This window comes from Periplaneta americana, chromosome 2, assembly GCF_040183065.1.
Source record: "Periplaneta americana isolate PAMFEO1 chromosome 2, P.americana_PAMFEO1_priV1, whole genome shotgun sequence".
Lineage (NCBI taxonomy): Eukaryota > Metazoa > Arthropoda > Insecta > Blattodea > Blattidae > Periplaneta > Periplaneta americana.
The window spans coordinates 180,217,550-180,233,484 of NC_091118.1; the positions used below are offsets into that span (position 1 = coordinate 180,217,550).

The window sequence follows — 15,935 nt, forward strand, 5'->3', positions numbered from 1 at the left end:
TCCTAGTCGGCGGGGAAAACAATTCTGTTCCTACAACTTTTATCTCCTCTCGTAACTCTACTAACAGCTGTCTGTAAATAACTATTCCTTGGTATAAAAGGCCACACGATTTTCCATTAAACACTGGAACATATCTCGTATTAAGATACTCGGATTGAGTGCATTCGCTATCAGAAGCTCTTCTGTTTTTTTTTATCACGTCGCGTGGTAAGGATGTGTTTTATAAAGTGGCTTGATTTACGACCCAGCGTTGCTACCTTCTGCGTTATCGATGGAATAACGTTGGCCGGATCCAAGACAGCATTACATAAAAACCCTCATGCAAAAGCTATTGTTGTAACGTAACACCAGGATTAAACAGTAAAACTTTAATAGTCCAGGTAACTGGTAGCATTCAGGACATGGAAATGTTTCAGATATGCGCGCAAAAAACATGACGTTATGAATTTAATATCTGTCTTGTTTATCCGAGATTGCATAGTAATTCTTCGTGCAAGTATTTTAAAACAAACCTCTACAACAAAGCTTACAAGAGACGGAGGAAATTCCACTTGAACTAAATATTAATTTGCGACAGTCTTTCTTCGTCTCCGACCTTCGCTCTAATTCTTTGCATTCTTTCTCTAACTCAAATTCTCTTAAATTGTTTCTCACTCTCTTCTTTTGTTTCTTTTCCTTTGTTTCTTTGTCTATAATTGTCATTTATTTCCTTTTCCCTCTTTTCCATTACTTTCTTATTAATTTTCTTCTCATTTCTTATTTCGTCGCTATGTTTTCAGCTGTTTTTCAACTTCCACTTTCCTTTTTTCTTCTTTTCTAGATTTTTTGTTGCTTTTTTGTTGCTAACCATTTTATTTTCATTTTATTCTCTCATTCATTAAAGAACTGGTTACCTTGCTTCTTTTTCCACTTCCTTTTCCATTCTCTCTCACTTTCCTCCTCTCTTCTCTCTCTTTACATGACATACTTTCCATCCCTTTTTAATTCTACAAGTTTCTGTTTCTGATTCCCGCTTGTGCTTGCTTGCTTTATTTCTTCTTGTCTTTTCCTTTTATTATTCTTTTCCTTATGTCTTTTTATCTTCTATATCTCTTATTATGTTTCTTTTATTCTTCAATTCTTATCTTTCTTCTGTTTTTATTTTTATATTTTATTCTCCTTTTCTTTTACCTCTATTTCTTTCCTCTCACATTTTTCTTCCTTTCATCCTCATTTTCACCCTATATCGCTTTCTTCTTCCTTTTACTCTAATTTCCTTTCTACATCTATTTATTTTTTCTTTCATCTTCTCTATTTCTTACTATTATTTTTCTTCCCTTTTATCTATCTTAATGTGAATATGGAGAAGGATGGAGCGTGTGAAGTGGACAGACAGGATAACAAATGAAGCTTTGTTTGAAAGAGTGGATGAAGAAAGAATGATGCTGAAACTGATCAGAAAAAGGAAAAGGAATTGGCTGGGTCTCTGGTTGGGAAGAAACTGTTTTCTGAAGGATGCACTTAGAAGGAATGGTGAACGGGAGAAGAGTTCGGTGCAGAAGAAGATATTAGATGATAGAAGATTAAGATAATGGATCATATGAGGAGACAAAGAGGAAGGCAGAAAATAGGAAAGACTGGAGAATGCTGGGTTTGCAGTAAAAGACCTGCCCTTTGGCAGAACACTATGAATGAAGGAATGAATTATCTATCTTCCTTTTCTCTTTCTTTCCTTCATTTTCCTTTTCTTCCTATCTCTCTTCCCTCCTTGTATTCTTTTTTACTCATTTAATGTCTCTTTTTTTCTTTCTTGCTTTTATTTTCCGTTTTTCCTCTCTCTCTCTCTTTCTACTTTTTCTCTTCTTATTATTTCTTTTTATCTCTCTTCTTTTTTACTTTCTCTATTTCTACCTTTATTTTACCTTTTTAAATTTACCTCTGTTCCTTCTTTCTTTCTTTCTTTTATTCTCCATTTATTCTATCTCTCTTCCTTTCATCTTTCTATACCCAGGCCGTTGTAACCTTGCACCTGACAGCTTTGCGTAATGTTGGTAGCGAGAGATGCGATGTTGCCACAATAATCACTTTACAAGAGCTGACTTAACTTACGCGTAGTTTACTGTTCTGTACCATTAATTCAAATGGTAATTATTATGTAACTCTGTTCTCATAAATGGCCTAACATTTTTTATGTCCATTGTATTAAATCACCTGCAGGAATGGAGGGCCACCTATATATCCTCCGGCTCGTAATTGACAAGTTCCTCGCACAAATTCTGACGTCTGACTATTTACGTATAGGATTGTTACTACGTAAGTTATCAGTTTCTCTTGAGCCATTTCACAGCAGGGCTGAAAATTTATTTATAACTTTATAACACTAACACACAAATTAAGGATGTGGTAGTAACAACATGTAACAGCATGCAGAAAACTGGCAACACAGCAGCGCTTCGCGTAGCAGCAGTAACAGGCTACAGCACAGTATTCTTCAACTTTTTCGTAGAAAGGGTTGCCAACGCAAATAACTGTCAAGTGCAAGGTTACAACGGCCTAGTATAGCTTCCTCCTTTCTTTTAGTCCTCTTTTCTTTTATATCTCTTCCATTTTCCTTTCATTTGTTCCTTAATTTATCTTTCTTTTCAGGTACCTCTGCACTTTCTTTCTTCCTTTCATTCCTCTTTCCTTTTATATCTCTTTCTTTCCCCTACCTTTATTTCTTTTTTTATTTCTATTTTCATTTATCTCTCTTCGTTCTTTCGCTTATTCTTCTTTCTTTCTATAGCTCTTCCATTTCTCTTTTCTCTATTATTATTATTATTATTATTATTATTATTATTATTATTATTATTATTATTATTATTATTAGGAAAGTTCAAGATAATAGACAGGGTTTGGAGTTGAATGGGTTACATCAGCTTCTTATCTATGCGGATGACGTGAATATGCTAGGAGAAAATCCACAAACGATTAGGGAAAACGCGGAAATTCTAGTTGAAGCAAGTAAAGCGATAGGGTTGGAAGTAAATCCCGAAAAGACTAAGTATATGATTATGTCTCGTGACCAGAATATTGTAAGAAATGGAATATAAAAAAATTCAAATATCTTGGAGCAACAGTAACAAATATAAATGACACTCGGGAGGAAATTAAACACAGAATAAATATGGGAAATGCCTGTCATTATTCGGTTGAGAAGCTTTTGTCATCTAGTCTTCTGTCAAAAAATCTGAAAGTTAGAATTTATAAAACAGTTATATTACCGGTTGTTCTGTATGTTTGTGAAACTTGGACTCTCACTTTGAGAGAGGAACAGAGATTAAGGGTGTTTGAGAATAATGTTCTTAGGAAAATATTTGGGGCTAAGAGGGATGAAGTTACAGGAGAACGGAGAAAGTTACACAACTCAGAGCTGCACGCATTGTATTCTTCACCTGACATAATTAGGAACATAAAATCCAGATATTTGAGATGGGTAGGGCATGTAGCACGTATGGGCGAATCCAGAAATGCATATAGAGTGTTAGTTGGGAGGCCGGAGGGGAAAAAGACCTTTAGGGAGGCCGAGACGTAGGTGGGAAGATAATATTAAAATGGATTTGAGGGAGGTGGGATATGATGGTAGAGACTGGATTAATGTTGCTCAGGATAGGGACTAATTGCGGGCTTATGTGAGGGCGGCAATGAACCTCCGGGTTCCTTAAAAGCCAGTAAGTAAGTATTATTATTATTACTATTATTATTATTGCTATTATTTTTGTTATTATTATTATTACTATTATTATTATTACTATTATTATTATTACTATTATTATTATTGCTATTATTTTTGTTGTTATTATTATTATTATTACTATTATTATTATTACTATTATTATTATTATTACTATTATTATTGCTATTATTATTATTATTATTATTATTATTATTATTATTATTATTATTACAATTTTGTACATACCAAGCACTTGGTAAGCAAGTGTAGCCGCCACTGTACGGTAGCATAAGCCACAATGTGTCTGTCTGTTCGCCTCGCTCGCGGAGTCGCGGGGGAAATTACCAGCAGAACGCGGAGCTAGTTTGTGCCGTCTTCATAAACCGGTGTGCCGGTCTGTTATATTGACGACGTCGTCGGCGCGCCGATTCCGTCCGGAGACCCCGGGTAATGGCACCGAGTGGGAGTTAGGAAGATACGCTGCTCGTCTAGAATGCATGAAGTAATACAAGGGGGCCATAACATTACCTAAGTTAGCATGTAGTTAAATTCAACTTTATTGCGAATGGATCTCCTACGCGACTTCGCCGGCGAAGAGCGGCGCGCTGCTCCGGAGTGTCGCTGCTGACCTCACACCCATCAATTTATCCAACTCACAGCTTTACTGTGTGAATATATTACAGCTTTGCTTTTGTTCGGGGTTCCTAATCGTATCCACTTCACACCATCTATGTATATAATTTGAACTGGTAATGAAAATTACGGAAAACGGCTGAAACGATTTTAATAAATGACCCCTCATTTTGAAGCTTGGAGCCCAAAGTTTTTCAGAAAAATAGTAGTTTTCAGTAAAATGTCAATTTTCCTACATAATTTTCATATTTTACAAAATCCATCTGTCGTCAGTTTTGAGAACTAATGGCTTTTCAGAATAAAACAAAACAAACACACTACAATAAACAATATTACACGACCTGCAGGATTGCTGACATATTTAGAGCTCAGATTCTCTGACACCATAATTCAATAGCTATGTCGATCTTCATTTGTGTAATTTTTTAGAATATCTCAATACTTACTAAAAATAATTTACAGGTCTGATTCTCTGGTGCGTAATTTTCTAAGTGCAGCTGTGTATTGGATTTTAGAAACTACAAAACTTAAGAAGGCTTGATGACATTATTACATTAAAATTTGAATATTATCACAGTTTATGCCATGATGTATTTGTCTCTAATGATATACATTAATGCTATTGATATATCGATGATATGAAAGTGAACCCTTTTGGGGTTATATAAGTAGGCGTAGAGAATATCTTAAATTAGTTCTTAATATCTATAATTTACAGAGTAACGGCTATAGTATATGTAGAAAACTACAAAACTTACGTAACATAACAATATTGCTATTAAAATGAAATATTTTTACAGTTATTACTGAAGTGATGTGGGTTTTCTGATATATTTAATATCTGAGCGGTGTAGATACTTATATGTGCGATTCTCTAATTTTTCTAGGATTAGTGTAGTAATATAGAAGAGGCATTAGTAAATTGATTCATGCTTTCTATTTTAGCTGCATCTTATCAAAATTAATTTCATTTTCATATTCCTTTGGTTTAATCGATTAGATCTGAGATCGCTGCCAAGCATATCATTTTGTTGTACGGAGAACTCAAAGAACTGAAGATAGATGTGTTCAAGAAAAATGTATTAAGCATAAAAGTCATTAAAGAGGAAGCTTTTTAAAAGAGATATTTTTGACAGGATTATTATTACGTTGCTTTAAATGTTACATCTTCATCATTATGGAAGCAAATACATTTCAAAATGTCTGGTAATCTTTCTGGAAAATAAATTTGAAAAATTTTACTTGAACTTATAATTAACTAAATTTGCAGCATTTGTTGTACAAGCCACTAGTATCTTTATATTTTCAGATAGTCTGTATTTGGCATTAAGTAACCAATCTGAAAGAGTAACTAGAGAAATGTGACATGAGATTCAAGCTAACCAGGATTGTCGTTCGATTTCCGGAAGCTTTTATAACGTTGAATAACATTAAATCAACTAGCCTGCACTGCACACAAAATATACAGTAGATCTACAACTATAAAAGTTAGAAACACTAACCAATTTATGCAGGGTTAACCTTAAGTAATGTGATTATTTTCAGAGGATTGTTCTTTGGAATATTCCAAACAAAAAAATTGAATACAATTTTGCTCGTTTTTGCTTCCTTTTCGAAATAAAAATTTGTTTCATATCAAACATTCCATAGCGTATTTTGAGAAAGCCATTGATTGAATTTCCAGTGTGCTCAGTGAATTTAAGAGAGCAGTATATTATGATAATAAATAATTGAAAGCATTTTAGTTCTGTCCCTTAAATTTGAAGAAATTTGATCCGAACAAATGTAACTTTTCGTTCTGCAAAGCAATGTATACTTCCGAAGGCAGTGACATATAATATGCAATAATATTACAATAATTACAGCAATAATAGTATCACGAGGTAATTTGAATATTTAAATTTTTGTGTGCATTAGCATATAAAAGATGTAAAACTGAAAATACTACTGATAAGGAAAATTAATTGAGAAATACCTGTTAGTTTATTCCTTAATTCGCTTGATGTTTGACAGAGTCTGATATTAATCGGTAGGGAATTCCAAAGTCGAGGAAGAGTTAGTCTACAGTGAAAGAAGATTAGTATGAGGATGTTCGGTGGGAGGGTATGGATAACATTGAGGAGTGTTGTGATCGTGTGAAATGCACTAAATTTAGAAGGTAAGAAGTAAATAATGAAAAAGTACAGACATGTAGAAAGAATGAAGAAATAAAAGAAAAACCAAGATAAAAAAGTGAATTAATAAGAGAAATTTAGAAACATAGAATAAAAAAATAGGTATAAAGAAAGCGAGAAGGGAAATAATATCGCATGTGTGGATAGATGGCTGGGTGGGTGGATGGATGGATTTTTTAATTTTATTTTAGTAGGTTATTTTACGACGCTTTATCAACAGCTTAGGTTATTTAGCGTCTGAATGAGATGAAGGTGATAATGCCGGTGAAATGAGTCCGGGGTCCAACACCGAAAGTTACCCAGCATTTGCTCATATTGGGTTGAGGGAAACCCCCGGAAAAAAACCTCAACCAGGTAACTTACCCCGACCGGGAATCGAACCCGCTACCTGGTTTCGCGGCTAGATGTGCTAACAGTTACTCCACAGGTGTGGACTGGATGGATGGATGGATGGATGGATGGATGGATGGATGGATGAATGAATGAATGAATGAATGAATGAATGAATGAATGAATGAATGAATGAATGAATGAATGAAAATGATTTAGTTGGAATGTAAGAAGAATGAATATGAAAACACAGGAATGAGATAAACTTGAACGATAAAACACAAAGCGTTAAAAATTACATAGGTCTATGTAGAAAGAGAAAACAGAAATGATTAATATTATTAAGAAGTAAAGTGGGTCTGAATTCTTAACGGTTAATAGAATCTTTTGTTGATTTTCCTATAACTGTTTTACAGCATTTAACATCCTCAATGGTAGGCCTACGTTACGTAGGAGCGTTTCAAGTCCGAGGAGCTCCGGCGTAGCGAGCAGCCCATCTTCTGCTCAGGTATCGTATGTGCGGAATAATTGAACATGGGCACGCGTAACACGCTAATACGAGTGCTTCTAAATTACTTGGTATTATGAAAAGCTTCCATGATGATGTAGATACATGCAAGCGCCATTTTAATGCCTCTCCCCTTCCCTTCTGCTCCCTTATCAATCTTCCGTGTTGTTGAAAAAGCGTATTAGCTCTTAAGTAGTTCGTCTGGAAGCTTTATATTGGAATTAGGGATATTAATAGAAAAGATGGGTGAACGTTTTGTAAGTTTGATAATTAGAGAACATGTGGTCAGCTTGACAGCTTATAAAGATTTTTTGGGGGGTAGGAATATAAAGTTTTTCATCCATCAACGATGGAAAATCCATCGCTCCAATACAACCCCTCTCCCTCCACAACTAGTCTTTCCTGGCCTGTAATTTCTCCCACCACACGATGTTCAGGTTGGAATAAAACGGCGAAAGAAAATAAATGCTTTATATGGAGAGAGAAAAGCAGATACGAAATTTTGTGTACTAGAAAGAGGTTCCCAACCTCGAGGTGATATGTCGAGGGGGGGGAGGTTAGAGAAGGCTTAGTGCTTGAGCTGTGGTTTTTAGCAATTTGTGAAATAGAACAGAAAATGGGGTGGGAATAGGGGAGCCTAGAGAAGGGAGGTTCGTGTACTCTACCGTGAAGAATTGGGGAAAGAGAATCTGCCAATTATCGGGTGATTGGATTCTTCTGTATATTATGCGTGGAGAGAATATTTTACCCTCCGCCGTTCTTAAAAAGTAGGGAGGAACACACACTCACTCCGTCTCTCAAATTTGTATTTGAATATTCTGAAATAGGGGTGGAAAAATTGTAGGCCTAATATTTAGCTTGGCAAAATCTAAATCTTCACAACTAGTTCGAAATCTGTAACCACTTATATACGTTATATTTTACTTCAAAATAAAATGTGACTTTATTTTAACACACCAAGATTCTATAATATCAATTATAAAATGAAGCTATACTTTAAGGGTGTCCTAATCAGAAAGAAGTGATAGTTGTGGTGGTGATGATGATAATGACTATCATTATTATTATTATTATTATTATTATTATTACATCAATTTTAATATGAAGTTAAAGAATTTCTACAGTATATTCTGCCTTCCTTTCTTGAAAATCCTTGGAATAATGTTATATCTATATCACGTCTGTCTTCCGCTAAGTAAACGTAATTCTATTTTCTGCAATTCTTGCTTCAATATCTTCGGCTCTGCATCTGTATTCCGTCTATCTCTTAAACGTAATTCTATATTCTGCCATTCTTGTTTCAGTATCTTCGGATATGCGACTGCATTTCGTCTATATTTTTTAATTTTAATATTACGTAAGCGTAATTATATTTTCTGCCACTCTTGCTTTAATGACTTCTTTTTTTCGATCTTTCCCAGTTTTAATATTACGTACAACGTAATTATATATATATTTCCCATTCTTGATTGAATATTGCCAAACTAACTTACTATTATGACAAGTGTTGTATTACACGTTTCCATGTATTCACATTTTTTTTATGTTCTAGTGATATTTAACTTATTTTATATTTTTGTTTTCATATTTTCCGATAATGGTATATCTATAATGTGATAAGTTCAGCTATATATAATCATAATTTTCCTTACTGTGTGTACATAAAAATATTGTATTCATTGTATGCTTTGTACTGCACTATTTTTATTACTACTATTAGTATTATTATTATTATTATTATTTTTATCATTATTATATTATTATTATTATTATTATTATTATTATTATTATTATTATTATCAATAATTGTCTTATTCTTTTATACTTTGTACGTCTCATTTATTTTGACCTGCCGTTCACATTTTATTATGCTTTTTTCTTTCTTTCTGTATGTTATATATTATGTCTAATTTCTATTTACTTGTTGTTTACATTTTATTATTATTATCTTATTCAGTTTTGTGTGTAAAATTGTAGTGTACTTTGTAAATTTGTAGTGTTTTTTGTAACGCAGTTTTACTCCTGGTTGAGTGTTAGAGAAGGCCGCATGGCCTTAACTCTGCCAGGTTAAATAAATCATTATTATTATTATTATTATTATTATTATTATTATTATTATTATTATTATTATCATTGGATTTGCAACTGTATTTTGTCTGTCTTTTCCAATTGTATTATTACATAAACAAAACTCTATTTCTTGCCATTCTTGCTTTAATAACTTCGTATTTGCATATACATTTCATCTATCCTTTCCAATTTCTTCCAAACGTAATTCTATTTTCTGCCTTTTTTTTTTTTTTTGCTTCGAAATCCTTGACTTTACATCTGAAATGCATCTATCTTTCCAATTGTGATATTAAGTAAACGTATCTATCTTCTGTCATTCTTGCTTGAATATCTTTGGACTTACATCTTCATTTCTTCCATCTTTTACAAGTTTAATATTAAGTTAACGTATTTATGTTTTTTTTTTTTTGCCTTTTCATTATTTCAATATTAAACTAATACATTTCTATTTTCTGTTCTGTTATCTTCTTTTCTGTTAAATCTACTCAGATTATTATTGTTATTATTATTATTATTATTATTATTGTTGTTGTTGTTGTTGTTGTTTTAAGCGACTCCAATTTCGATATAAACCTACGTTTTCTCCATACATCTGAAAATAGCTTAGGTATTTGAAAAAGAATGTTGAATAAAAACTATCAGTTATATTATAGGGATATTCATCCTACTTGCCTAAGGTAATTCCCCACACTATAATCCAACGAAATTTACAGGCATTTGTCCAGTATGGAACATGCAATGTTAAAAGCGTGACGTAATGGAAGTTGAAAATAATGATTTACAACCAGAGTGTAGCAATCTTGCATATGTGGAAGAGTCATCTTATTACAGAGGTGAAATACAATGCCAATGGCTTCCATAAGCAAACGTAAGCATTTACGACCTCTCGCATGACCCCCATAATGTTTATTGGAGAGCCGTACAGCAGTAATTAGCGCTGAGCTTCGGTTAATGACTACGTAACAAGCACTTAAAAGCCTCAGGCGGGGCGAATTTTAAGGTTCCAAGACGTAAAATTATTTTTATTTCTGTTTTCATTGTAATTTCTTAAAACTGTATGAAGTAAGTACGAATTTTGCTGCACATTTCAGGTCTCATATTTTTGTACAACTCTTAATAACGTATACTATAATTGGACTTTATTTATTTATTTATTTATTTATTTATTTATTTATTTATTTATTTATTTATTTATTTATTTATTTATTTATTTATTTATTTATTTATTCTAGTAGAGTTAAGGCCATGAGGCCTTCTCTTCCACACTACCAGAAGTAAAATATACATTGAAACAATAACAATAGCAACAGTAGTAAAATTAATAATAATACTTAAAATGGGACAAGCATATCTCCTTCCTGTGTAACAGACTGCGTGAAACAATCCACAAATTTTCCATTCTACGCTCTTATTTATAGTCGCGACGCTCTTATTCCCGGCTTATGTCTTACGAAGTGAAGGCTCTATAAAGTCTAGGTAGGTAGTATCGTTCGCCATTTTTGTTCTTTCGTTGCCGAGCTATCAGACGAGGAATTTGTCACACCGTTAAACATTATCATATCGTAGTTCCTATGATAATAAATCAAACGCACTGTAATTCAGCAAATAATTGAGTGCCAAATAACGTCCTCGTGTGCTTTCTGCCAACGCCAACGAAAGAGTCAAAATGGCGGGCGATTATAGTTAGTATTTATCGAGCCTTAGGAAATGCATAACGTAATCATTAGCGGATCACAAGACGCACGCGTTTAAATGTAGCCGACCTGCAACGTGATTGGTTACCGGAAATAAGAGCGACGGGACTATACCTATTTACGTTCTGCGTGCTGTGTACTTAGCTCTGTTTCAAACAATAATTCAGTATGGTATATTAGTTGGGGAGGAATGGCAAAATCTATATTCCACCCTTTAAATTTGCTCCAAAAAAGAATTATCAAAATTTGTGTATATAAACCTTTTGATTATCAAATCTAGAATAAGCATACATTCGTGATTTACTTCCATAAAAATCATAATAAATTTAAATTTGATCCTCATGAATATCATACGAGACAAAACTACAGTTTCTTTCTAAAGATCCCCAAATTTCACACAACTGCTGGATTAAAACACAGCAGAAATTTTGGACCAAGAATATATAATGCATTAATTAGAGCTTACCCTGTACTAATACTCTGAGCACACACAGATTTAGGAAACAAATTAGATTAATTATTTAATTGTTTTGTCTTTTCTTAAGCTAATTTTTGTTTTAATTGTAATATAATACTCGCGTACTTTGTATTTTCTATATTTGTATATGTCATTACATGGTCTGTATTTTACTATATATTAATATTATTGTACTGAATGAACACTTTTCAATTTTGTACAAGTAAACTGAACTGCAACCGAGCACGAGTTTCTGCTCTATCAGACTGCAATGCTTAATGTAGTGTAAATCTAGTGTATTCAATAAATAAGTTTGAAATTTGAAACTTGAATAAATTCGGACAAATTGCACATCCATTAGAATGTTCTGTTGAACTATTATAACAATACTATCCAAAGCTGCTGTGAATAATTTCAAACTAAATCACACAGGGATAGAATAGATGAAGTTGCGTTCGGGCGCGGGTTCGATCCCCGCTTGGGCTGATTACCTGGTTGGGTTTTTTCCGACGTTTTCCCCAACCGTAATGTGAATGCAAGGTAATCTATGGCGAATCCTCGGCCTCACCTCGCTATCACCAATCTCATCGACGCTAAATAATCTAGTAGTTGATACAGCGTCGTTAAATAACCAACTTAAAAAAAACTAGAACAGAAGTTCTCTCTAACACGTATATTCGTTGTTTCTGTGGATACGTGTAATCTACTGTAAAATAGTTATCACTCTTAAAAATATCCCGTTAATTTATATCCCAAAACAATGCTATGCGCTGTTTCTATGGATGAACTTAGTCCAAAACTGCAAATTGTAGGATGCATAAGATTTCTTTAACTTGGTTATTACATTCAACTTCAATTACACATAGAACAGAAATTTTCCTGTACATAAATTTAGTCTACAATATACTCGAAGATTTCTAGTTATTTCTATACAGTACATCATTTTCATGTAGGCCTATAAATTTAACAGAAACGCTCAGAGAAGAAAGACGTTTATGACAACGAAATTAAAAAAGAAGTTCCATAAATTTTAATATAATACCAATTATATTCGTTGTTACTATTGGTAAACAGAAGTGACGCGTAAAAATAAGATTCCGCTAATTTTTAACTCGTTTCTATGAATAAATCTAGTCTATAATGTAAGTTACTGTAAAAATAAAATCCTTTACACTAAACGTAATAATAAGTGATATTGTCAGTTCTGCGGGCAAATTTAGTATACAATATAGCCAGATTACTGATGATAATATCCAATTACTTACGTATTACAAAAATGTTACGCTTTGTTCTTGTGAATTTAATCTAGTTTTAATCATATGTATGATCAGAAAGCTTCGTTAATCTGATTACTTTGACAATACTACCTAAGATAATTTATAACTTAGGTTTCAACGAACATAGATGCAGGTTCCGCTAACCGTAGCTTCTATAGGCAAATTTAGCTTACAGTAACTTACCGGTATTCAAAAAACAAAATAAAAGATTTTGATAATCTAAATATCATAATTTTATGAGCCCCTTCCATGAATAAATTCAGTCATAATCACACGTAAACAGAAAAATCTGCTAGACTGAAAATCGTAACAATAATGTTTATTGCTGTAATTGGTAATGGTGTTATTTTTTTGGTATTAACAAAATAAGTGAAATGTTTCAAAACTTAAATAACAAAAACACAAATCTGACGAAGGTGATCTAGAAAATGAATGACATTTAACCGCGAAATGCCGTGAAGTCTGATTTCAACGATATAGCCTCATAGTCACGAAATTAGTACCTGCATATTTTTTTTTTTTTTTCACTAATTACTCGCGAAAACATACAGATAATCCTTTCAAGTGAAATAAAAATTGAATTTGGTTTCTTCTGACGCCTTATGTGACCTGTAAATAACGATCCTACAACGTCTTTGCGGAGACCGAAGAGTTTTTATATCAGTTATAATTTACAAGCTCTTTTAATCGGACAAAGATCATAAGACTTTCGTTTGAACATTTCTTTAAGTGATGTGGTTTTCTGTCTCAAATACTGATAATAAGAGAAGATTTTCAACATATAAAATATTTTACTTTTTCGACGAGTTCGTTTGTCATATTCAAATGCTGAAACTATTCTCATCATTTATGTTCAAGAGCAGGATAGTTAAGTGTAGTAAACAGGTGTTAAGATATTCTGTTTGGGATCAGATTGAACTCGCCCCAGTTTGTGAATATGTAAATATGTGTAAACTGATGTTAAGCAATAATTGGAAATAGGCCTATTTCTCAAGAAAAACTTTATTTATTTTATATAAGTTCATAATATTGAAACTACAAAGAGATTTGTAACAATTAAACTCAGTAACTGGAATTTTACATGATATACTGACGTTCAAAGATATCTGACCTACGATTTTATGATTATGTAAGCTAACTTTCTATCCACGGGATGTCAGAACCAAAGATATAACAAATTGACAAGCTTTGAAATAGTTCCGCTAGTTGTCAATAGGTGACACCATTATTGAGGCGATTAAAAAAAGTGTTCGGGAAAATGATGTAGTTGTAGATTAAGCATAAACAGTTATTCTCATAATTGACAATGTCAGCGGTTTACAATCAGTAGAGTGGTATGAAAAATTGAATTTTATAATGCTGGTATAGTTATGTATGATTCTGCATCTATTCATAGAAGTAATAACTAAAGAAGCCACATTTACACCAATAAATTATCGATCAGTATCGATTAGTAGGGTTAGATATATTTGAACGTCAGTGTACATTAAATTAATTTCGTATGTCGTGTACTAACTAATATTTTCACGAAATATTAACCCAAACCTTCATAGTATTTCCACGAAATATTCACCGAAATCATGATAAGATAAGCATCGAAATAGAGGTACAATAATCAATACAAAATCACATCCACATCAGTTGGTAATTAATTTAGCCTACAACAAACAGAACAGAAGGTTCCGCTAACCTGAATAGTTCTGCCAGAAGGCAGCCCCGGAACCCATCAGGTCTAGACTGGAGTAGTTCCACTGCTTCTCGCTAGGTGGCTCCGGGACATGAGCGGGCTGCTGCCTGGGATATGAGGTCTCAGACTGGTCTCCACCACTCGACACCCTGTGTTCACTCCCGCTCTCTGTTGAGGAGAAAACAGAGACATGTCAAACTTACAGTGGAGATTCTACGCTACTGCCTAATTCACTTATATAGTATTGTACAGGCATACTTTAAACAGCTATGGAAGGCATGGCAGCCGCTTTATAAAAAGAAAATTGCATTGTTTTCAGTTCCTGGCTACAAATCTACCATACGCGGGTTCGAGAACTGGGGAGAAAATGTATATCCATCAGTAGAATTCGTGGTTTCTCTCATTAGCGATAAAAATGAAATGTCTCCAATACATACGCAATTCAGTATTTTCATTTTTCACGAGTACTTTTTAGTAATTTTGAATTTGTGTCAAAATGCGAAAATTGTCTGAAAATGCAATATGATTTTTGTTTTTTGCGAAATAAAAGGGAAATTGTAAAACAAATGCGTGGTTTTCTGCGAAAAAAGACATGTTTTAAATATCTGCGTTAACAGAACATGTAAATTTCGTCTCAACGGTTCTTTGTGGATGGTTTCCATAAGAAATAATACAATGCGAAACGTGTATATTTTTAATAGATTCTTTAATCCTAAATTAGGGAGGAAAAGCATATGAACAGTAAAGGGGAAAACCAACCAAAGTCACAATTCCCTTAGGGGTGATGTCATCTTCTAATTCAGTATATTACTGCAAAATTGATTGCTGTTCCTGATGAAAAAGTACGAAAAGATGACTGTATCCTAGTTTTGATAAGAAAAATAATAAAGTTTGCAGTACTATATTGAATTAGATAATATCACTCTTATAAGAATTGTGACTTTATTTTTCCCCTGTACTCTTCATATGATTTCATAAAAGTTTGTCTTTCTCAAACTGTAAACTACAGTATGTTACACTATTACTAACATCTGTAACATGTATCGTTAACTGATCTCATTCAATGTAAAAATGTATTATTTTGTACGAATTACATTTTACCTCAGGTTGATTTATGGTGAATTGGAAGAGAAGACCTCATGGTCTTAACTTCACCCTAATAAATAATTATAATTCCATTTTATTCATATAAAATAATATGTGTATTTTGCTTTACGTGAGACGTCTGAAAACGTATGACGATATGCTGGATAAATGTATCAAAGAAAAAAAAACTGCTCAGAATATGTACAGATCTAGTCTTACAAAATTGTCTATCAAAACTTGATTCGCACATGGTTATGAAATAGACAAGTATTTCCTTCCAGAAAATTGACAAGCTTTTTAACCCAGCAATTGCAGAACAAAATAG

At 33.0% G+C, this 15,935-nt stretch overlaps 1 protein-coding gene across 5 annotated transcripts in view; it reads right to left on the reverse strand.

Moving 5' to 3' along the window:
* Positions 1-15,935, reverse strand: part of dac (dachshund family transcription factor) — a 1,230,461-nt gene that overhangs the window by 61,061 nt on the left and 1,153,465 nt on the right. For 4 of the 5 annotated variants that reach the window (XM_069819052.1, XM_069819050.1, XM_069819053.1 and 1 more), the window contains exon 10: positions 14,528-14,692. The exons of the other annotated variant lie outside the window; for it this stretch is intronic. In XM_069819052.1, coding sequence (XP_069675153.1) covers positions 14,528-14,692 — 165 coding nt within the window. The remainder of the gene's footprint in view (positions 1-14,527; positions 14,693-15,935) is intronic. 5 annotated transcript variants of the gene reach the window in all.